Raw genomic sequence first — 24615 nt, 5'->3', positions numbered from 1 at the left:
GATTGCAAATCTGTTTTGCTTATGGCTGTAAAAATGCATTCGAATTTGGAAAACATTCAATATGGCCTATTACTATTTTGAACCAGCTTTCTTTTCTGTCTCCATATCTCTCTGGCATTTGTATTCTGACCATTTCTTGTCCTTTTTCTGAATTTGTCTTTTGTGTGCTCCTGTACTTGAAATTAGCACTGTCCAAACACTTTAACTGACCACAGTAACTGTATGAGTGACTGTGTAACTTATATATTACTTTAGTTGCTACGTTTATTGAATAGAATGTTATAGTTCCTGTTTATAGCTTAGTAGTATGTTTTAAAAATAAAGATCTAGAAAAAATATTTTTTTTTAATCTAGCATGGACCCAAATTTTTCAGCCTGTTGGTCAGTGACTTATAATAAAAAAAGTGTCCCCACTTTGACATGAATGTTAATAAAACTTCCAGCCCAAGTTGTTAGAACAGTAAATCTAGATATTAATACATGTAAACAATAAATACATATATATAGAACATAATGTTATTTCTACAAAACAATAAATATTGGCTTATAGTTTTGAACTGACATATTAACAGTGTTTGTAAATGGCTCCCACATTTAAAAATAGTATGAGATTCCTCATTTAAAGTCCAAAAATTGGATATTAACTTCTTTACCCAATCTGAAGGCTTCATGATAAAATTTTGGTTTTACATGGTGTTAGTAAAATTTGAGTTTCAAGATGACCTCAAATAAGAACTTGTAAGTAAATATCCAAACCAAAGAAACAAGGGGAAAAAGTTGGGGGGGGGGTAGCAATATAATGGGGAAAGTTCTGAGCCTTAAGGCTCATTATATGAGAGTATGTTTGTATATTTGCAGGTGTATGCATGTATGTACATGGTTAACAAAATGACCACAAGCAGGGAGTTTTATTTTGGAGTTAGGAAAGTAATGCAAAGTACTCTGAGACTGAATTTACCGCTCCTAGCTACTGCAGCAAGTGGATTAACCCACATTTAAAATAGTAGATATTCAGTTTCTGGGTTTTAGCATACATTTTCTGTAGAAATATTTCATGGAGGAAGTCATTAAGAAAGTGGGATACACTTAACAGAAATATACTTACAGTCAAATTAGAATGTCTCCATTTAGGATTATAACATACTTAATACTGGGAATAAATGTTATTCAGTATTTTTATATTCAACAATAATTATTACATACATGTTTTAAATGATAATTTCATTTTGCTCTACATAATCTAGTCTCCTATCTGTGAATTATATATTGACTTGATTATCTTATAAATTAGCTATCTAGGAGAACTACAAAATGTCTCCTATTTTTATAAATGCTGATTATTTCTATGTCACATAATGAATCCTTTGGGCCTGGATGATGTGCCGTACTCTAGGAAATAACATAAAACACACATTTTATGTACTTCATCAACCTAAATAGATGTATCCAAAACCAAATTTAGGATTGCCAGTATACCAGTTGTTATTATATGCATTTTTATTTAAAGGAACTTCTAATTTAATTGTTTTACTTTCTTTTTCAGATTTTTTTGTTGTGTCTGTGATTATTTTGTATGTTTTCATATTACTCATCATGTTGCATCCAGTTGCCTCTATTGACCAGGTTCTTCAGGTAAGGGTTCAGCACATCAATTACTGCTGGTTGTCTGAGGGTGATACGATCTAGTAAGACAGTGATAGAAGATGACACACTAATAGTTCATGAAAGTTACACAGCCAAATAGGACTTCTGGATGTTTGCTAGGGCTTATGATCTACCCCCTCCTTTGTTCTCGGGTTACTGGGGACAGAGACTCAACTCTGAAGGTCTTTCCCCCCCAGGACCTCTTCTTTCTGAATTTTCTAAAATGCAGTTAAAGTGACCCAAAAATACCCTAGAAAGAATAAAGAACATAATTGGAACATCAGCTTTTATTGCTCTACCTGTTATTTTATGTTTCTTTCCTGTTCCTTCAGTCTTTGCTTCTGGTTCCATTTCCCTGTCTACAAACAAACGTTGCTTGGTCTTTAAAAATAAAAAAACTTTGACCCTGTTATTTGATCTGTCTCTTATCGATCCACTTCTTGAGTAGTCTATACCTACTGCCTCTTCTTCACTGTCCACTGAGTTCTTTTTTTCATTAAAAACTTTATGAATGCTGAAATACCTGTTTTATATAGAAGAAAATGCACACCTATTTAAGTTGTTAAGCATAATAGTAATAAAAGAACACCCATGAGTTCATCATCCAACTTAAAAAGATAACACTACCAGCATCAGTAAGGCACTATCATGTACCTTTTTCCAAACATTCTGAGGGAACCACTATTCTAATTTTTTATCTCATTGGCTTGCTTTTCATTATACAATTACCATACTGTATGAAGCCATAGAAGTTTTGCTTGCTTTTGACCTATATGACAATGTTATCTTACTATTTGTATTTTTCTGTGACTTGCTTTTTCCCATTAGCATTATTTTTAAGAGGCATCCATGTTGATACATGCATTTCATTTTCACTACTATATAGAATTCCATTGTAGGGATATATTTTCATGCATTTCTCCATTCTCCATTGGTAAATAATTAGGTTGTTTGTAGTCTTTTCCTGTGTTAACAGTGCCGGTATGAACGTGCAGTACAGGTTCCGCAGTGTATGGGAGTGAGTGTTGACATACCACAGAGTGGGAATGGAGTGGTTTATCCCAGGTACAAGCAGCTGTGTTACTCAACTTGGAAGAGATTGACGATTTATAGTCCTTACCAGCAGTGTATGAGTGTCTGTTTCCCCACATGCTTCATGGAGGGATTTAGATAAGCACTTTAAGCAAAAGAAGAAAACGAAAACCACTTATGTTTCTCCCACCACATGTGTCTTTCTGCTGCTTCACATCTGTCTTCTTAAGTTCAGTGGACTTGTCCTTTTAATTATTTTTTTCCCAACCTTACTTGACTCTTCAGCAGTATTTGAAAAGTTAGCCATGTGATTATTCTTGAGACTCCCTCTACAATTTTGTGATGCTGTGCTCCCTTCTGATTTTTTCCTACCCTTATGACTAGTTCTCATTCTCTGTGATGGATTCAGACTCTTCCTGTTCCTTAAATGTTAGTGTTCCACACATTCTTGTTCTTCTCGCTTGTGTTACTCTGTACATTTGGGTGAGCTGCTCTATAGTGCCAGCTTCACCCATGGTGCCATCTGTGTTGGTCTAGCTCTCACAACTGAGCCTTAGGATTGAATATGCACTGACATACCGAATATTATATGCGTGGTTCACCCATCAGTTCTCTGATTCAGCATTTTTATAACTAAGCTTATCATCATATTCTTCCTCAACCCTGCTTTGTCTTGGTTTTTTTAGTACCACCATTTATCCAAGTCAGAAGTGTGTATATGTGTCCTTGTCTTCTCCTTTTCTTTTCAAAGCCAGTCTTTTCCTAGATTCTCTCCATTTTCTTACTCTGAATCTTTTAGCCTTAATCCATCCCATTTGCCACCTAAAAAGAAACCGTTGTTTCCTCTATTCACAAAACTTCTGACACTAGTTGTGTGGGGGTTGTTCCCACACTCATCTCCAACTCTGGACTCCAACTCAGTATCTTACAGTTCAGTTCTGGCACTACCTGGAATTAGCCAGACCCTACAGGTTAAGGGCTGTGTCCCACAAGAGTGCTCCCCAACGAATTGCAAGTCCCAAGTCATCACCTGTACTTCTGACTAATTAGCTATGAACCAGAGTTCCCAGAACCCACTTCTCAGGTTTGAGAATTTGCTGTTAAACTCAGGGAAACACTTATGTTTATTGGTTTATAATAAAGATTATAATAAAGGTACAAATGTACAACCTGGTTAAAAGGCAGATAGGCCGAGGTCTAGAAAGGTCTTGAGCATAAGAGCTTCTGTTCCTGTGGAGTTGGGGCTGCACCACCCTCCCAGCACATGCATGTGTTGACCGAACCAGAAGCTCTCCAAACCCTGAAGTTGAGGGACATTTTTTTAAAATGGAGGCTTCATTATGTAGTCATGGTCCATTATTAACTCAATCTCTGGTCTCTCTCCCTTCTGTGGAGGATGGGAGAGCGGGGCTGAAAGTTCTGAGCTTCTAATCATGGCTTAGTCTTTCTGATGACTAACCCCCACCCTGAAGCTATCCAGAGCCCACCAAGAGTAGCCTCATTAGAATAAAAAACATGATACCCAGGATATTCCAGGAGATTTAGAAGCTCTGGGTAAGATGCTTCTATTGCCAACATCACTTGGGAAATTAAAAGAGTTTTAAAAGCTCTGTGTTACACAGAAACCACATATATTTTTCTTATTTTGTGGCCCCATCACTAGTTTCAGCTTTCATCATCTCTTGCCTTGATCACTATAGCAGTCTCCACCCCTGAAATCTTTCTTGCTGGAGTCATAGGGGTTTTTCTAAAACCTCTTAGATCGTATGAACTCCACAGCACCTAGCATAGTATCTTAGGTGCTCAGTAAATATTTGCTAGTCGACTAAAAGATGAATGCATGAATGGAATTTTTTTCTTTTTCTTTTTTAGACCTTAGAAATTAAACATAGATTTTAAAGTGAAAACGTAGACTGTTTGTTAAATTGATTTGGATAGTCCTTTTATGAATTTGTCTTTATATCAATATGTAGAGTTTTGAGTGATACTTCATTATTAGATTGGTATCTGCCTCATTGTTTAAAGACAAGACTTTACTTTAAAAATAGGGACTTGTTAGAAGTTCATGAACCAGTAGAAAGTATGGGCTTTTGAGTCTTAGTGATTAGGATTTGACTCTAAGCTCAGCCGCTTTACTGTATTCTTTTAACCTTGAGTTACACTTTTGTCATCGGAAAAGTGGATATACCTTGTGGCATTGTTAAGGATAGAGTAGATAATGTATGTGAAGGTACTTGGTATATAATAGGAATTCGGTAAATGTAGAAATTATTATATAATGCAGTAATGTTAATTGCGTACTACAATTTTAACTTAAAAATTTTTGTCTTACAGATAGTGTGTGTACCATATCAGTGGCGTATAACTATGCTTATGATTGTTCTTGTCAATGCCCTTGTATCTATCATGGTGGAGGTAAGCACTTCAGATGATCAAATGACTATGTTGCTGTTTTGGGATTCTTGGTGATTTAATACTCCTGGAGGAAGAGGACAGGTGGCAGCATGGAAATCTACCAAGAATCTCAGTTTCATTTTAGTTAAAATCATTTAGCTTTTTCTTCTTGACCTTTTCCATGAACTGAATGTAGTCCTGTTAAGGGATATAACTTAGCTGCACTCATACAGATAGGAGAAAGTAACCAGTGAGATAGCAAAAAGCAGTGATCTTTAGAAGGGAGAGAAGATTGGTGCTCATAGTAAACCAGTGATCATGAAATCACAGTGGGCATGTACCACCAGTGACCTGTGATATACAGTAAAATCTCCCATTGAAGGAAAGAAAGGAGGGAGGGGCTTTCTCCATGAATTGTAGTGAATTTTAATAACAGTTTATCGAAAGTATAAAATAACGACCACTGTGAACTTACCAGCACTGATTGCTGGAACTTCGTACTTGGTAGTTAACTTCTAAGTTTCCTCTAGAGGTCTTAAGTCCTCTTTGATCCATTGTGTATTTTATAGTTACTCTCCTAGTAGGATTGCCTTTAATTTGGCTTCTGTAAAGGGAGCGAGTAAGTTCTCATTTGCTCTTTTTAATAAGATTGTGTCTGTTCTCAGAACTACTATTCTAATTCACTCCTCTAGTAGCAATAGGTGAAATGGAAGAAGGAGATGCAGTTGTGATTTTTAAGTTAAGGGTTTGTTTATGAGGCAGGCTTTTGAACTAAAATTAGGTAATTTGTGGGGAACTGTGTGTGCCTTGGTGATAATTGTTCTCAACTTGGAAATTATGTTTAATTTGTTATCTAAAAGATGACTTGGTATTTAAATTTGGGCCATAGTGGGCAGCATGGATATTATGGTACTGATCTTTTTAAATTGCCCAGTGAAAATGGTTTTCTCTGTTTTATGGACACGAGAAAGTACATCCAAGATACTATATTTTAAAAGCTTTCCTTTTTCTACAGAAGTTCATCCGTTCATATAAATGTTATTTCAAATAAAATTTTAAAAAAATTTTTAAGGGAATCCTCTCATAATTTCTCTTAATTTATTATTCTTGCTCACCGTCAAGAATTATTTATGTTGGACTCTGATGAAGTCATACACATTTATACATATTATGTTTAACTCAGTGAAAATAACTCACTGTTAACTCAGATTATAACCATTATTTTAATATGGGAAAGGCCTGAGGATTCAAATAAAAGCCATATTTTGTGGAAAGTTTAGAGGTCCCATTTTATCAAGAATTTTATGATGATTTATATTTGTTACAAAAGTTCTGTTGTGTAAAACAAAAAAAGTTCTATTATACTTTATCCTTTTTCAATATTAACTGAAATTGTATGAAAACCAAGTCATGTTTTTCACTAATGATGCAGCATTGTGTGAGCCTTTTAAAAATGTGCGCATTAATAAAGAATGACTTAGTCATTTTTAATTCTTAACTCACTGGAATATCTCTCAGAACTTCTTCCTTGACATGGTCCTTTGGAAAGTTGTGTTCAATCGAGACAAACAAGGAGAATACCGCTTCACCACCACACAGCCGCCACAGGTTGGAAATCAGCACTTGCTCTCCATTCTTCACGTGTATCTAGGCTCCTTTAGTTGTGTGCTCTGCCTTCTGTAGGGTGGTGTTCTGTTGTGTGTTACCTCCACCTTTCCCCTGCACCTGGCATTCCATTTCCTGTAAGGAGTCCTAGAAAATTCTTGGCAACATTTGTTACAGGCTTTTCAGGACTTCAGGAATTTCATAAGTCTCTTTTCCATTCCAATCCTTATCTTCTCTGTGTCTGAAGATCTTTTTCTCAGTAGTGAGAGTTCATTTTTCCATTTCTCTCTGGCTTACATGTTTACAGTTTTCATGAGTCCCATTAGAAGCTAAATGAGATTCATGTAAACAAAGTTATGAAATGGGAATTGTTCATGAATCAGAGTCCAGAGAACAAAATTTTGAGGAATTATTTCTGATTGCTTGTCAGCAGTTACTGTGCCTTAATTTGGGGCAGCTCTTTGGCTTTTCCAGACGTATGTCTCTCTTCATTCAGAAAAAATCTCAGAGAGACTGTGCAGATCTTTATATAAACCATCGCTTACGACTTTTGAGTTTTTAGATCCATTAAGCAGCTTACTATTTGAAAGATACACAAGCTCCATGGTAAAAAGAGAAGAGAAAGAGATGAAGAAAACCCATTTCCTAGTGTTTGGATGCTGTAGTCATATACTGTAACCTCTAGTCATGTAGTATATGACTAATACACATGTATGTACTTCTACAACACATAAGGAAACATATAAGGTCCGTCTTAGTTTTTTTTAAACTGATAACCATCGAATCAGCTCTGATCCACTTGTTTAGCTGTAGAGAACTTGACAATACAGTGTCTCCTTGCCTCATGATCTGACCCATTGCTATTTGTAGGTGCGTGATGGGCTTTTTACATATGCCAAGTCCTAAATCTTCTGCTCATCCTCAGCCAAGAGGAAAGCTGTCAGAGTTCAAGAGGATTCCCTGGCATTTCTGAGTTGGGTCACTCACTTATTTTTAGCCTTCTTTTACCTAAGTAGCAACTTCCTGAACTTTATTTTGGTAGTTTAGTAGGCTCGATGCCCAGAGTAATATCACAGATTGCTTTCTTTTTAAGAGGTCCTGTGGAGTGCCATTTCCTTTTTTAATGCTTTATGACAAAGAGTGAAAGTTTGGTACTAATGGCATGTGTCTGGCTTCACCTTTAGTTCCTTTTTCTCAAAACAGTATAGTGATATGGCTAGAACTGTATCAGGGCTCACGTCCATTAGTGAAATCTCCTCTGTGTCTGAGTTTTTTTTTCCTTTGGGTTACCTCACTACATTACTTCAAGGGGTGGATTTCGGCTCCTATCATCAGTCCTCATATGACATGTTTGCATTGGCAAGGCCCAGGCCAAGGAAAACATTTACATTGAGTTTTCAGCTCTCACTGTTGATCCAGAAAATGCAGGGGTGCCTGGCTGGCTCGGTTGGTGGAGCGTGCGACTCTTGATCTCAGGGTCATGAGTTCAAGCTCCACATTGGGTGTAGAGATTACTTTAAAAAAATAAATAAAATTTTTAAATAAGAAATGCAGATTCTGAGGAGGCATTATATATCCCTATTTAGTCAAAAGTGGGGGGTCATAAGCCTCCTTTAAAATATTTGAATTGGACATTTCTCCTCACTTTTCAAACAAAATTAAATGAGAGACAATTCTATTATTTGCTAACTCTCTGTTTCCTAGAAATTTGTTAGTATCTGTCCTCCTTATTTTATTTATTTTTTAAATGAATTTTTAAAATGTTTATTTATTTTGAGAGAGAGAGAGAGTGTGAGCAGGAGAGGGGCAGAGAGAGAGAGAGGGAGACACAGAATCCGAAGCAGGCTCCAGGCTCTGAACTGTCAGCACAGAGCCCGATGTGGGGCTTGAACTCACAAACCGTGAGATCATGACCTGAGCCGAAGTCGGATACTTAACTGACTGAGCCACCCAGGGGCCCCTCCTCCTTATTTTAAAAGTCTGTGTCTCTCATGTGGCTTCCTATCTCTGAAGTATTCAGAGGAGAGAGTGAAGGCAGAAAGTGGTCTAGCATCCCCTGTGTGTTTGCCACCTTGTTCTGAGAATCACTGAGCAGACAACGATTTTAGTCTTCAGTTTCTGTGATTGTGATTAAGAAAGCATTTTTAAAATTACTGGCTTTAGAAAAGAGTTCTTATAATGTGTTAGCACAGAATGATACACTTTCATCTTCTGACACTTTCAGAATGTGTAATGTGGCTTCACTGTTCATATTTGTGACCCTTCAAGAACCAGTCAGCTAGTTATATTACCATAAGGTCTCAATCAGAGACCACTCTGTTGCTCGCCACCCCCCGTCCCCAGACATTTGATGGTGTCTGGAGACATTTTTGGTTATCACAATTGGAGGGGAAGAGGGGTTGCTACTGGCATGTAGTGGGTAGAGGCCAAGGATGCTGCTAAATGAACATCCTATGGTAGTACGCAGGACAAACCCTTCCCAACAGAGAATTTTTAGTCCAAGATGTCACTGGTGTCAAGGTTGAAGGTGAAAAGAGACTAGAGGTGAGAGTGGTCTGCTGCATCAGGAACTTCTGTGGCTGCCGTAATTCTCCTGTGCCACAAACTGTTGTTCGTGTCTGCCTGCTCTGTGCTCTTTTCTACGAAGAATCACAGGAGATCTTCTCAGACTGCAAGTCCCAACTGTCTATATTATTTCTGGGGGATGAAAAGCCCTATTTCTTTTTTGTCTTCCTAACCATATAGACCCATATAGGTTGAAAGTTTCAAAACAAGAGTTCCTGGACTAGGCTCCGGGTCTTAGACAGTTGGATTGGGAAGTCAGGAGCCTCATCTGGAAATCTCTGATAACCTTTTCTAAAATACCTGATAATATGTAAGGTACTGTGCAACACCTCCAGGATCCTCCCAAAATCTTAAGGTATTTCTCACTTCACTATATACGTAAAGAAGCAATATTCAGTCAACTTGCCATGGTTATGCCATCTACTGAGTGACAGAGTTGGGCGTTGAAACCAGGGTTTCTGATTTTAAGAAGAGTTTTCTATAGAGCTTTACCCTGTTTGGGAAGATCTGTGCAGCACATTCTCTTGCTAAGAAGCATTGGTGCATATCCCATGTCTGGTAAACTGAGGCCACTTAGTGGTAGATGTGGAACTAGGATTACATCATCATGTAGTTTGATCCCGCCTGAGGATTTGTGCCTGATTGTTTTCCTTTTGCGGGGGAAAGCAAGTATTAGTTGTAGTCCTTATGCCACTGAAACATTGTTTGAGCTTACGTAGATAGAATGCTAATTCTGGTTGTCTTTATTTTTATATTTGGGATTGGTATGGAAGAAGACTATTATGAAAACCACAGTATCATTACAGCATTTTTCCCACAAGCATGGCTTTATTCCTTTACATGCTACTCATGAAAACATTTTGTAAAAGACACTGCTGAAAGTAAACTGGCATTGGGGTTCTGGAACCAACAGCTTGGAATGGTCTAAGAAGCAGGAGAATTTTAGCTGTAGATCTTTTTGCAAGTTCCTTGTGGTTTCTCTGTTGGACTGTGGCAGCTTCTTTCCCATCTTTGAGGGATACACTTGGTTGTTTAACCACTCCTTCCAGTTGCTACGGCTACTGTGTTCTCCTGCTTCAGGGACTTATGCCTAGGTGTTTGGGGAGACCCGAGTGCTCATTCTGAGCCCTGTGCTGCTCCACATCTGCCTTCTTGGTGCACAGAGCTTCTTTCTCTTCTTGCTACCATCATCTCTCCCTTGGTTCATTTCTCATTCTAGCATGCCTGTAGCACCTGTTATTTTCTCTACCAGTGAATTCTGTTGTATTTGAGGATGCATGTGGTATGTTTGTTTCAACTAACAAACCTGTGCTTGCCTATCGTGTACTTCATGTGTATGATATTTGGGGGAGGGGAGGGTACAGGAACAAAATGTTTCCAATGTAAGCAGAAGGGGGATCCCCTAGTGTTTCTTGTGACTTAATTTATTTTTTCTTTTTTTTTTTAATTTTTTTTTTTTTCAACGTTTATTTATTTTTGGGACAGAGAGAGACAGAGCATGAACGGGGGAGGGGCAGAGAGAGAGGGAGACACAGAATCGGAAACAGGCTCCAGGCTCCGAGCCATCAGCCCAGAGCCTGACGCGGGGCTCGAACTCACGGACCGCGAGATCGTGACCTGGCTGAAGTCGGACGCTTAACCGACTGCGCCACCCAGGCGCCCCTATTTTTTCTAAATTATAACAAGTGTACTTGTTTTTATAAGGAAATAGGATTTTTTAAAAAAATATTCACCTTAATGTGGAAGGAGTTCTACTTAATTGTGATTCTGTTTGCAATGAAATTTGTTTTAATTTTATTGCTTGCCACACTTTCTACAGGTAGGAAACAGTGGATATAGGTATATATGTGTCTATTTGTGTGTAGTGTATGTGTGTGTGTCTCTTAAATTTGGAGACCCTGGGCTATGATTTTCCTTAACTCAGCGTGCTATGCTTGCCACATTGCCCTTTAACCTGGATGGCTCATCTGGACAGATAAGGCCTATCTTTTCTTGCCTTTCTTTTTTTTTTTTTTTTTTTTTTTGTCTTGTCTTGTCTTGTGGTCCTTTAACAGTGCTGTAGGCTGTAAAATAAAAAGTGACAGCTTTTGGATTGATTTAGGAACAATGATCTTTCCTACAATTACATTGAAGAATTAAACACCTTTGGGAAAAGATAGATCCAAGTAGTGAGCCTCACCTCAGGTTAAATGTCAAGGGTTATTGTATATGTGCTTGCATGACATGTGTATGTGGAAAGGAATTACAGTTGACCCTTTAACAACGCACGTGTGAGAGGTGCTAACCACCCCCCTCACTGCGCGGTCCAGAATCTGTGTATAACTTTTGACTTCTCAAAAACTTAACTACTGATAGATAGCCTACTGTTGGCCTTACTGATAAAATAAAGTTAACACATATTTTGTGTGTTGTATGTATCATATACTGTATTTTTACAATAAAGTAAGTTAGATAAAACTTGTGACTACAGAAATCATAAGGAAGTACTGTATTTATCAAAATGTGCATAATCGGACCTACACAGTTCAAACCCATGTCGTTCAAGGGTCATCCGTATTTGTTATTTGGATCACCTTGAGAATCCTATATCTAGTCTCTTCTGTATCCTAATGCCAAATATTTTCTTGTAGACTTGTTTTAAGATGATGATGATAAACTCTTTTTAGCTATGACAGTAAAGACGCTACTAGATAAATGATCTCCAGCATCTACCTGCCCCCCAACCCCCTGCACCTTACTTGTGACCACAGTTTGTGCCTGTGAATTCCTGGTACCAGTGCAGCTTACCATGTTTGTTGACAAAATAAACTAGAAGACCTTTAAAATTTTTTAAAAGTTTTTAAAAAAATTTTTTTTACTGTTTATTTTTTATTTTTGAGACAGAGACAGAGCATGAACAGGGGAGGGGCAGAGAGAGAGAGGAGACGCAGAATCTGAAACGGGCTCCAGGCTCTGAGCTGTCAGAACAGAGCCCGACGTGGGGCTCGAACCCACGAACTGTGAGATCATGACCTGAGCCGAAGTCGGACGCTTAACTGACTGAGCCACCCAGGCGCCCCATTAAAGTTTTTATTTTAAAGTCTTTTTGCTGCTCTCCACTGGCCAATTTAGAAACATATGGTTCAAAACCGGTGTTATAGCAAATTTGCCTCTCTCAATGATGAAGCCATTTGGGTGTTAAAATTAGAATGTTGTCTACCTCGGTTATGTTACACTTGCACTTTGTGAGATTGCCTCCGTTGAGATTAAACCTACTCGTAGTTTGATGGCAAAACAAAACAACCTGGGATTTAGATTTTGCTTTGGAGAAGCAACAGCCAAAATAATTAGAAATTGACTGTTGATCTTCAGAGGTGAATATGACCACAGGTCTCTGAATAGTCATTTTAGTTACCTGATTTCAGGTTTAGTTATTTATCTCAAATTTCAATTAAGACCAGTTCTGAGGGCCTATATTGAATTTACATTTTTGTACAATTACTAGGGACTGCTTTCTTGTTCTTCAGAGACTGTTTATCTAAGATCACATTCATTAAAAACATCAGGATTGATCCAGAAGGATTTCAGTGCCAGCAGAGCTTTTTATTACGAAATAATTCTAAGAAATAGTACTCAATTTACCTTTTCAGAAGTAATTTTCTGTGTACTTCTTTCCCATAGTGGAACACCAGGGGACACTATAATTATAAAATGAAAAATTTTTTATGTTAATGAAAGTGTGTTAAAAGAAGTGATTGACAATAAACATGATATAAATTCTAATTTTGACCTAACAATATTTTCATCGTGCTTCATTTTTTGAAAGGTGACATTCACTAACAGTAACAATAATATTTAACAATGCTTTCTTCCAAAAAATGATCAGCGGCTAAGTTGCCAGGAGGAATGGTATTAAGAGATAATTTGAGATAGAATATGAGGGTCTCTATATTAAATATGAAAAATGTTTTCTTTCTGAATAGTTTAAAGTTATTCTTCGTACACTTGATGTTTTATGTGTTATAGAATTATAAAACCCAGATCTGCAAATTTTTTAAAAAATGTATCTGCACACAAGAGGATAGGTACATAAAACTAAATAAAATGAAATTGCATTGATAATTTAAAAAATCTTAAAAAATATGTTCCTAAATAATTGAAAGCTGACCTTTTTTACTTGAGTTTTTTTCATTTGTCATATGCAGAAGTCATTTCCTCTTACTTTTCTGTGTTGATGTACTGTGCTTTAAAAAACGTGTTAAAAACAAGCAGCCCTTAATCTACTAGTGTGTTTCCCCCCCCCCCCCCCTTATTTTCTTAGGCGTCAGTGGATCGGTGGGGAAAATGCTGCTTGTCCTGGGCCCTGGGCTGTAGAAAGAAGATACCAAAGGCAAAGTACATGTATCTGGCTCAGGAGCTCTTGGTTGATCCAGAATGGCCACCCAAACCTCAAACAACAACAGAGGCTAAAGCTTTAGTTAAGGAGAATGGATCATGTCAAATCATCACCATAACGTAGCACTGCGTCACTCTCAGTGGTATGCTGGTAGCAGGAGAATGTAATTTCCGGACTTTCCGATCCTGTGCGTCAGAATGGCACCATTTCAATTTATGTCTCTTCTAGTATAGCTGATTTGAGAGGTTTTCTTTTTGTTTTGTTTTTTTTTTTTGTTTTGTTTTGTTTTTTTAAATAAGACAGTTGGCCTGCCAGTTAAATTCATAATCAGTCTGTAAAGTCTTATGTCTGTATTCAGGAACTACATATTACATATATTTCCAGAATTTTCTTGTTACCCTCAGTGATGCTCTTTAAATAGGGTACAGAAGAAAGTTGATATTTGATAGGTTTTTAGACATCAGCTTCTGAGACTTGGTTAATGCATTTAAATATATTTTCACAAACCCTTATCAGAAAAAGCCCTCATTTATTTACCACCCCTAAATTTGTGATTGATAAATAAAATGGGTGTTAATTAGCCTCTAGTGAAAATAGGTAGAAAGCCTGTTTTCATTTGATTCCAATATTTCTTCCAAAGAATTCCGTATATACACAGACCAGTTCCCTTTGATAGCCTAGGGGTGAGTTTTATGATGTTGCTTATAGAACAACTCAGGTAATTTCCATTTACGGTTTTATAATTTCTGTACAAACTGCCTGAGTTTTATTTTTCTAATCAGCAAGGTGCTTCACTGCCTTCTTCAGATGTCCCTCAAAGCTATTGAATGGATCTTGTGATCTGTCTGCTGTCAATAGTACGATTTACTTCAGTTAAATGTTGTAGAACCATAGAACCATTTTCACTAGGAAAAAAAGATTATTTCCTTTGGCAATAGATATAGATCTGTCTTTCTAATATCTCTTCATAGCTGTTTTTTTCTCTCAGGTTTTATCATTTTAAAGATTTTTCTTTTCTTCTAGGTTTTTAATTACTTAAAGACAAGATAATAGTGAGTTGTTGGTTTGTTTTTTGTTTTTTTGGTTTTTTTTTTCAGTTTTTTGAGTTAGACTTTTACCTCCTAAAAATTTTAAGGGTTGATATAAGTCTCCTATCAATAATGAGGCTTAAAAATGAGTGGTTTTGAATGACTGCTACTTTTTCAAAGCAGGATGAACTTGGTGAATTTGTTTTATGCCATTAGATGGCGCCAGAGGTCAGAGCTTATTTTGGATTGGATGTTTACAAAGGAGCATTTTTTGGTTGTAAAAATTTCTGGGGGGGGGGGAATTGGAATAAAGTTAAGACTAGACATTAATTGAGCCAAAAGAAATGTGAAAAAGATTTTTCGCCTGTTTTATCTGGTTAATGTTTAAATTTTAAACAAAATTAAAGTAACTTTAAAAATGCCTTTCTAGGTAAGATCCAGCAGCTTGGCAAAAGCCCACAGTTACGATAAACAAGGAAACTGATATTGCTATAAAATGGACACTAAACTGCTAAAACTGTGGGACGTTATCCTATGTTCTTCCTTAACTGGTAGCATGCTTGTGCTTTCCACTTCTAGCTAATCATTATTTTCCTGATAGATACGTACCAATTTATCAAATGTTAGCTGGAACTATAGAACCACACGGTTCTCATTTCTTATGCTGCAGAGACCTGAATGATGTTTGGTAACTATAGGAAAATGTAAGTTACACTCAGGATCACTGTTATTGCTTATTGCCACTGATGAATGATTCTTATAAAAATACAATCGAAGTTTTCCATCAAAAAGTATGATATTAATACACCTTAGGTAAGAACAGTTGTTCATGAATGATTCTATGAAGCTATGCATCTTAGACCTCTTGAGCTGTGATTTAGCACTGTTTTCTATAGTTACTTATCTCGATCATTTTTTAATTTCCACATTCATTTCTGATATGTAACAGTGTTATTCTTAAGTGATTTCCCAGAATTGTAAATTTTATTATTTGATTTAAATACTGAAGCATATAATTAAAGTAATTGCTAAGTAGCAGCTTAAAAATCCAGTTATCGGATTGTATTTAACATCTTTAAGAGCATGATCATAAAAAGCTATATTTTTTACACCCTTTTTTTTAACATTTAGATTTTATAAGGGTTTTATATCTCATTTGTCCATATTGTTTTCAAAGGAATGAGGTTTTTAGGTAGGTGGAAAAGCATTTGTAGGAAGTTACATTTCAACATAGACAAGGTGGGTTGCTCAAGTTGTAATTGATGGTTTCCAGAATGTTATTTGAAGAATGTCTGTGAATCCAGGTGTGGGTCCTACTCAGTGCCATCGATAGACTGAGTTCTCTCTCTGTAGATCACCATGACATAGTAATTTTGATTCTGAATTTCACATTAAATTATTTGAGTGTATACAGACCTAAATTTAAAAATCTGTACATATATTATTTTGATGTATTAAAGATTAATAAATATTGCCGATTTAAATTTTATTTATGCACATACTTAAAGGACAGAAATGTCCAGGAAAGTAATTGTTAAATAATGATATGTAACTTTTTAACTTTTTAAATAAATAACAAGATTTTTAATGTGTGTCTCCCTCAGGGTTGTTTAAAGTTTTTTGGTTTTTTTTTTCCTCCCTCAAATATAAATAGTGGTAACTATATGTTTTGTATCTTCTAGCACCAACTGCTGTAAAGCAATGCTGCAAATAATGCTTGAAGAAAAGTGGCTAAGCCAACAACAAAAGAAATACTTTTTATATTAGTTTTATAATTCTTACATTTGAGAGATTTCCAAATTGCACTTGGATTTAAACAGAACTGTTGCAGTCTTGACTCTTATTTATTTTGTCTCCCGTGTTTGTGAAGATACTGCACAGTTTCAGAGGCATGGTAAATAACACATCATTGTCTATGTATTCTGTTCCCCAGCTGGCTATAGATCCACTATCCAGAGAAGAGCAAAATTCAAGCTTTAGAAAACATTCTATAAGATCTCACGCATGCAATTTTGACATATCTGAAAATAGGTTTTTGTATATTTATGGTGGGAGGTGGTTGGGAACTTTTGACAAAATGTGGGGTGTTAATTTTTGTACAGTCTGTGGGCATTTACACATATTTTTAATGTAATAAAATTTGGTAATTATGTGCACATTAAATTAATAAGATAGTTACTTCCTGTTATGATTTGTGAATTCCCTAAGACTTTGGATTTTTTTAAGTAACTTTATATCAGAAATGATACTGCATCTTTATATTTTTTAAATTGTATTGCTGCTCAAGAATGGTACCCTGATGTCAAAAAGGCATACATTCATAATTGTACATTCAGCACTGTAAATAACCTTATGAAATCTTTTTTGGATTGAAAGCTATTCAAAATAAAAATTTAAATGATTGAAATGACATTTTTTCCTGCATCCTTCTACATTTGTGTGCCATTTAGCTATACAAGTACTGCCCTCTCTGGATCTACTTTCCTACTTAATACTTCTCCATTCCCTCCCCCCCCCTTTTTTTTTTTAACTTTGGATTTTTGAAGGGAATAAATACCACATCCCACATATTTATCACATCGTGTATGTGACCATCCTGTGGAAACCCATCTGTCAGATACAGTGTAGAATCAAATGTTAACAGCGTAAGAAGGTCTGAGGGAAATAGTGAAATACAAGACTGGAGGCTTATAATCTATTAACAGTTGGGAAGATCAAACCCAGAGCTAATGCCATGTAAAACATGGTAAGTTTGAAGCAAAATGGCAGCTGTGGGTGCAAAAAGAGCATTCCAGGGAGAGAGTAACTGTGGAATTAATTACTTGGTGCTAGAAGCCCCAGAGAAGGCAGGGTTTGTGCTGGGCCAGGAGGTCTCTCTGGACATCATGGGTCCTACAGGAGATGTGCGTCCTCTGCTGTGGCCTGTGTGGCTGGCTGCGGTGTGATGGATTGAATGGATGGTGTGAAGGTTTAGTTTGAGTCCACATTCTTTCCATTCACTATGGTTTGTGTAGCAAATGCCATGTCCCCACAGCCTGTGTGTGAGCACCACCGTCCTGCATGTCTCTGTCTTCCCTGTGCGTTGCTTCCAGTTGCCATATTTTGAGTATGTATTGCAGGGAAGGAGGGAGTTGTAGGAGTCTGGATGAGACTGTCAGCGTTCAGAGTGCCCTGGTCTCTGAGTCACCATCCACCGAGGAGAAAAGCCTATCTCATCCAGGCAGACAGAAAGGCCAAATCTTACAGGCCAGGGTGACTTTTATACAGGAGTTGCCTCTTAGGACAGCAGATTTCTAACCTGTTCCGTGAATCCAAAATACGAAGGACGCAAAACACTGGAGCCATCAACTTCATTCGTTGTTCAAAATAACTTCTCGGGGCATCTGGGTGGCTCAGTCGAGCGTCTGACTTCAGCTCAGGTCATGATCTCACGCCTTGGGGGATCTCTGTTGTCAGCCTGTCGTCGCAGAGCCTGCTTCAGATCCTCTGTCCCCTCCCCCGCCTGCGCTCTCCCAAAATAAATATTAAAAAAAATACTTCTCAATATCCCATCCAGATTTTCAACGAATGGACTCACAATTTTCCTCTACCGTCTGCAAATTCCATACCCTTCTTGGGCATTCGAATGTCCTGCTCTCTTCAAAGAATTAACACTTGGAGGTCATTCTGATTGGAGTGCTTCCTGGGGAAGTAGGCCACAGAAGCCTACCAGAATTTGACACGAAGTCTTATGCTGATTTAAAATCTATACAAATCATGTATATATACTATGTTGCCCTTGTGTTCATGAGATGGTTGGTTCATGACTGTGGTAACATTGTTGTTCTAATGGCAGAAGGAATTGATTTAATTATATATAAATGGGGCTAGGCCAGCAGATTATCTTAGTGGGGGGAAAAATGGACTCAACTCACACATCATACACAAAAATGAATTCTAAATGGGTTAAGGATCTAAAAACAAAAAAAACTATAAAACGAAGGCATTATAGGAGATTTGATGGGGGGGAGGAGGAGTGGAGGATTTATTTCAATACAAAAAAAATCATAAAAGATTGATAACTTTGGCTATATTAAGACTTAATATCCGGGGCACCTGGGTGGCTCAGTTGGTTGGTTAAGCATCTGACTTTGGCTCAGGTCATGATCTCATGGTCTGTGAGTTCAAGCCCCACATCAGGCTCTGTGCTGACAGCTCGGAGCCTGGAGCCTGCTTTGGATTCTGTGACTCCCTCTCTCTCTGCCCCTCCCCCCCCACTCATGCGCTTGCGTGCTCTCTCTCTCTCAAAAATAAACATCAAATTAAAAAAAAAAAAGACAACATCCATAAAAGGACATCATGAAGAAGATGAAAAAGCAAACTACCAACTAATTGAAGATAATTGACATCTATAACTGACAAAGGATTAGTATCCAGAATACATAAAGAATGCCTACAGTTCAGTTTTCTGAAAGACATAAACATACATATTTGCATATAGGAAAATGGGCAAAAGAAAAGCACCCAAATTTTTTAGAAGATGAAGCACAAGTGAGCATTAAAAATATGAAAAGATGGGGCACCTGGGTGGCTCAGTGGGTTACATGCATGACTCTCGGTCTCTGCTCAGGTCATGATCCCATGGTTTGTGGGATCCAGCCCAGTGTCAGGCTCTGCGCTGACAGTGGGAAGCCTGCTTGGGATTCCCTCTCTCTCCCAGTCTGTCCCTCCCCCGTTCTGTCTCTGTCTCTCTCTCTCAAAAGTAAATAAACTTTAAAAAAATATGAAAAGATGCCCAAGTTCATCATTAAATGGGGGAAATGAAAAAAAACACCTGGAGACAATTACTTCCTATGAATGGTAAAAATTAAATTTAAAAAATCAATTCCAGGTATGGGCAGAGGTAGGTATGAAGCACAGGAACTGCCACACACTAGGCATCATATATTGGTACAACTACTTTGAAATGCAGTTGGACATTCCTAAATTAAATTGAACATGTGAACACCCTTCAACTCAGTAATGCCATTTTTTAACATATTCTAGAATGTTTTTAGTCTTATTATTTCTAAGAAGAAGAAGAAAATGAGTGGAGCATTGGAGAATGTTCTTTGCTTTATTATTCCTAAATGGGGAAGAGAAGAACTGGAATAAAGAATTGGGGGGCACCTGGGTGGCTCAGTCGGTTAAGCGTCCGACTTCGGCTCAGGTCATGATCTCACAGTTTGTGAGTTCAAGGCCCGTGTCGGGCTCTGTGCTGACAGCTCGGAGCCTGGAGCCTGCTTCAGATTCTGTGTCTCCCTCTCTCTGACCCTCTCTGCTCTCACTCTGTCTCTCTCAAAAATAAAAGTAATGATAAAATTAAAAAAAAAAAAAGAATTGGGACAACATGGCAAGAAAAGGAAGACTCGAAGTGTGGTCCATTTGGGGTATGGCTGCCACAATGAGCCCACCATGTCACTAAACTTTCCTAGCATCACAGAGTCATAATGTGCTATTTTATGGAGAAACTTCTCTCCTGCTCTTATCATTCCTTTGACAGTAAGACTCAGGTTACAAATGGTCTCTTCCATTTGAAGATATCTGTCATTAAAAACCAGAATATGCCCTCTGAGATAAAGTCCTTTCCATGACTTTTATTCTGGTAAAGTCTTTATCCTCAGGATGCAAGGATACTTCCCTCTTCCTTTGGAAAGTGTTGAATCACAGGCAAAGCCCTAAGCCTTTCAGTTGCTTTGGGGTGCAGCACCATTTCAGGTAAGGCCAAGTACTTTAAAAATTAGGGATGGGCAGCTGGAGGGCTTGGTTAGTCTATATGTGCACAAGATATATGAAATTTAGTACAAGAAATGATTTGTGTACAATTCCACTTGGGAAACATTGTTTTGGCAGATTAGTACTACTGTGCATATTTCACATGTACTTCAATGCCACGAGTTGGTATTAATTTTTTGTTAAGCATCTTAGGAATGATAGCTCCCTGTCAACAATTCTAGCTCTATGACCCTGGGTAAGTTACGTACCCTTTCTGTGTCTTAGTTTCATCATCCTTTAGCTGGGGTTAATAATAGCTACCTCATAGGGTTAGAGTAAGGAGTGAATGAATTAATGCAAATCAAGTGCTGAGAACCATGTATGGCATAACGTGATAGATATTACCTGTTTTTCTCACTGTGGCTAAATAGAGGTGTTCGCTATTCGAGGGTGTTATTGTTTTAGTAGAATAAGTACCGTGCATACAGCATGAGTGTGGTAAAAGGAATCAGGTGGTGGTTGCTGTTGTTTTTTACAGACTTTGCCGTTCCCTTCATGACTGCTGGTTATAGCCACCTCTGGGTAAAGGTGAGAAGATCAGGGCTCTCTTCACCTTGGGCACTGCTCAGTGATGCATGTGAGAGACATTCTTGAATGTGAGAATAATTATTTTCATCAGTTCCATGTAAGGATTTTAAAGTATTGGCTTTGAAAACGCTTTAATTTTAAGGCTTTAAACTGAGAGTAGAAAATCGGTAGAACAAAAGGATGAGACCTCGCAGTGTAAAATGAAAGTCTTTTCACCACCCCCTCCCCCCATCCCCCCCCCCCCCCCGCCCCAGGAAAATCTGCATTTCTAAGAAAAGAGGGATACTTAGTTGTATCTGGGTAACACTTAAAGCCAGTGATAATCCTGGTGGAAGGCTCTTGCCTCCGCAGGGTTGCAAGATCCAATGTGAGCGTTTTGTGTGTCGCCTCCAGACCTCCCGCTGCGGCCCTTGCAGACATGCTGAGAAGCGCCCTGCTGTGCGCGGCGCTGGGGCTCCTGCGCGCCCAGCCTCTCCCCTGTCCCCCCGCCTGCAAGTGTGTGTTCCGGGACGCCGCGCAGTGCACCGGGAGCAGCGTAGCGCGCATCGCCGAGCTCGGCCTGCCCGTCAACCTCACGCACATCCTGCTCTTCCAAATGGGCCGCGGCACCTTACAGAATCACAGCTTCAGTGGCATGACCGTCCTGCAGCGCCTGATGCTGTCGGACAGCCACATTTCCGCCATTGCCCCCGGCACCTTCGACGACCTGATAAAACTTAAAACCCTGAGGCTGTCGCGCAACAAGATCACTCATCTTCCAGGTGCGCTGTTGGATAAGACGGTGCTCCTGGAACAGTTGTTTCTGGACCGCAACGAACTAAAAGACATTGACCAAAACATGTTTCAGAAACTGGTTAACCTGCAGGAGCTCTTTTTGAACCAAAATCAACTCGCTTTCCTTCCCGCTCGCCTCTTCACAAACCTGGGGAACCTGAAAGTGTTGGATTTATCGAGAAATAATTTGACCCACCTGCCCCGGGGATTGTTTGGCGCACAGGCTAAGCTGGAGAAACTCGTGCTGCACTCGAACCAGCTCGTCTCTCTGGATTCGGGGCTGTTGAGTAGCCTGCGTGCCCTGGTGGAGCTGCAGCTGGACAGAAACCGCATCCGCTCCATCGCACCGGGGGCCTTCGACCGGCTCCGGAGCCTGAGCTCCTTGACGCTTTCCAGAAACCACCTGGAGTTCCTGCCCCCGGCCCTCTTCCTTTATTCGCACAATTTGACTTTCCTGACCCTGTTCGAGAACCCGCTGGAGGAGCTCCCGGAGGTGCTCTTCGGGGAGCTGGCTGGCCTGCAGGAGCTGTGGCTGAACTGCACGCGGCTGCGCACCCTGCCAGCCGCCGCCTTCCGCAACCTGAGCCGCCTGCGGGCGTTCGGGGCGACCCTGAGCCCGCGTCTGAGCGCGCTCCCCGAGGACGCCTTCCGGGGCCTGGGCGAGCTCCAGGTACTCGCCCTGCACTCCAACAGCCTGGCCGCGCTCCCCGGCGGCTTGCTGCGCGGCCTCGGCGGGCTGCGCCGCGTGTCGCTGAGCCACAACCGGCTGCGGGCCCTGCCCCGCGCGCTCTTCCGCAACCTCGGCAGCCTGGAGGGAGTCCGGCTCGAACACAACCTGCTGGAGACCCTGCCCGGAGACGTGTTCGCGGATCTGCCCCGGCTGGCGGAGGTCCTGCTGGGGCACAATCCCTGGCGCTGCGACTGCGACCTGGGGCCGTTCCTGGCGTGGCTGCGGCGGCACCCGGGCCTCGTGGGCCGAGCCGAGCCCCCGCGGTGCCGCGGCCCCGGACCCCGCGCCGGCCTGCCGCTCTGGGCCCTGCCGGACGACGACCCCGAGTGCCGAGGCGCCCGCGGCCCGCCTCCCCGCTCCGCCGCAGCCCCCGCGGCCCCGGGCCACACGGCCTCGGTGCCCGACAGCTCGGAACCCCGGGCCCCGGCGCAGCTCGTGGCCGACGGCAGTCGCCAAGACCACAGCCTGTTCTGGGGTCTTTACTTCCTGCTTTTGGCTGCTCAGGCCGTAATAACGGGGGTCATCGTGTTTGCTATGATTAAACTCGGCGGGCTCTTTCGAAAATTAATCAGAGAGCGAGCGAGCGAGCGAGCTTTTGTTTGAGTCAATGGGACAACCTCGCCGCTAATTAAAACGTGGCCAGAGTACTGTCAGAGGTGGCTCGGGGGAGAATCCGGACGGGCTGCTGCTGTCTTCCTCTCCCCTCTCCCTCCCTTCACACCTCCTCCCCTCCTCCCCTCCTCCCCTCCTCCCCTCCTCCCCTCCTCCCTTCCTTCTTCCCTCCCTTTCTCCTCAATCCCACCTCCCCGTCTCCCTCCTCCGTCCCTCCCCTCAGCAGGCATTCTTGTCTGCCTTACAGGATGGATTGTTCTCTTAAGCTACTTTTGAAAAGCAGAACTCTTGCAGTTCTTTCCTTTGTCCTGTCTTTTTCTCACGTTGTGTGTCTCAGACCCGTGCACTATTTGGGGGAGCGCTGGGTTTCCTTCGTTCAGCGTTTATTTTTGGAGGAGGCCTCCTCTGTGATAGGCGGGAGACAACACAAAGCCTTCCCACCAGGAGCTCGGCCCCCAGGGAGAGAAGCCACGAGGGTCAGTGGTGCGGGCTAAGTGAGGGGCAGCAGGAGAAACTGGAGGGGACTGGAGCAGAGGGACCCTCTGCAACCCTCTGCTTGCTCCAGGAGGAGCAGGTCCCCAGAGGTCTAAGTGCCCAGGGAGTAGGGGCCCTGGATCCTCGGAGTCCCTGTCTGTGCCTGCCCGGCGACCACTGCTCTGCCCGCCTGTTTGCCTTCTCTGTTTCTCCTTGCTTCCTGCATGGGTGAAGCGTGTCATTGTGACACTGGGTTGGTTTCCATTTCCTGGCACTAAATGCTACCTCATTTCACAAGCATTTATGGAACACCTAACATGTGACAGCTGTTCATGAATTTTAATGATAAGCTTGGTTTCTAGTTTATTATGGTGGCATCACGTTCTCAATTAGTCTTCCAACTGAGGGCCATAAAGCTCTTATTGCTTTAATTGGATGTCTGTGCTCTTGAGAAGCAGTGGTTTAAACATGGGCCGGACACTGGACAATCGTGGTGTCAAATCCCACCCCCACCAACTGCACAGGGCTTTGGGCAAGGCACCTAAACTCCCTAAGCCTCTGGTGTCCTCCTGCCTGGCAAGGGATAAATAGTGCCTGCCTCACAGAGTTGTTGTGAGAGTTAAGGGCAATAAAGCGTGTGCTGACTTCGCCCAGTGCCCTGCATACAGTCAATGCTCAATAAATGTTAGCTCTTATTATTAAAGAGCAAGCAATTATTACTGCTGTCATGATCGCTGAAGAAAAGCTATGAGCTGGTTTCTTCTCTGTGCATTTAAAGGTGAGAGCAAACTTTCTCAGATGGGAGATTACATTCAATCACTTTGTCTTCCCCTTGGTTGGTCTTGGCCCTGGGTAGTCGGGCTCTGTGCTCACAGTCCCGAGCAGTAGGTCCTCTGAACACCAACCGTTGTGGAGCCGGAAGGGCTGGGTTCCTGGCATTGGTAGGCAGACTTCTCCTTCAAGACCAAGTTCAACTGGTAAAGCCTTCCATGACTGCCCAGGCAGACTCAAGTGTTCCCTGTTGTGTCGTGTACTCTCCTCCCGGACTACCATGCACTAAG

General features: G+C 40.5%; 2 protein-coding genes across 9 annotated transcripts in view; both read left to right on the top strand.

Annotated features, from left to right (window-relative positions):
- The window catches only part of ATP13A3 (ATPase 13A3), an 89476-nt gene extending 72423 nt beyond the window's left edge, over nt 1-17053 (top strand). For 2 of the 3 annotated variants that reach the window (XM_047099243.1, XM_047099242.1), the window contains 4 exons: nt 1544-1632; nt 5011-5091; nt 6589-6678; nt 13541-17053. In XM_047099243.1, the coding sequence (XP_046955199.1) occupies nt 1544-1632; nt 5011-5091; nt 6589-6678; nt 13541-13738 (458 nt within the window). In that variant the 3' untranslated portion in view covers nt 13739-17053. The remainder of the gene's footprint in view (nt 1-1543; nt 1633-5010; nt 5092-6588; nt 6679-13540) is intronic. The other variant, XM_047099244.1, reaches the window with a different exon arrangement.
- A 3274-nt stretch (nt 17054-20327) lies between these two features.
- Nucleotides 20328-23235, top strand: GP5 (glycoprotein V platelet). Of its 6 annotated transcripts, XM_047099737.1 has the most exons (3): nt 20328-20379; nt 20915-20964; nt 21358-23235. In XM_047099737.1, exon 3 carries the CDS (start codon nt 21383-21385, stop codon nt 23069-23071), a length of 1689 nt encoding a protein of 562 aa, XP_046955693.1. In that variant the 5' UTR covers nt 20328-20379; nt 20915-20964; nt 21358-21382; the 3' UTR covers nt 23072-23235. The 6 variants fall into 6 exon arrangements, with proteins under 6 accessions (XP_046955693.1, XP_046955697.1, XP_046955698.1 ...); XM_047099741.1 differs by lacking the exon at nt 20915-20964 and having other exon boundaries at nt 20368-20379; XM_047099742.1 differs by lacking the exons at nt 20328-20379; nt 20915-20964 and adding an exon at nt 20411-20632.
- Nucleotides 23236-24615: the final 1380 nt, after the last annotated feature.

The sequence above is a fragment of the Lynx rufus genome, unplaced genomic scaffold (assembly GCF_022079265.1).
Source record: "Lynx rufus isolate CCGP_SWC_20201006 ecotype Redwood Valley unplaced genomic scaffold, mLynRuf1.p SCAF_5, whole genome shotgun sequence".
Lineage (NCBI taxonomy): Eukaryota > Metazoa > Chordata > Mammalia > Carnivora > Felidae > Lynx > Lynx rufus.
This window is presented reverse-complemented; position numbering and strand designations above follow the sequence as displayed.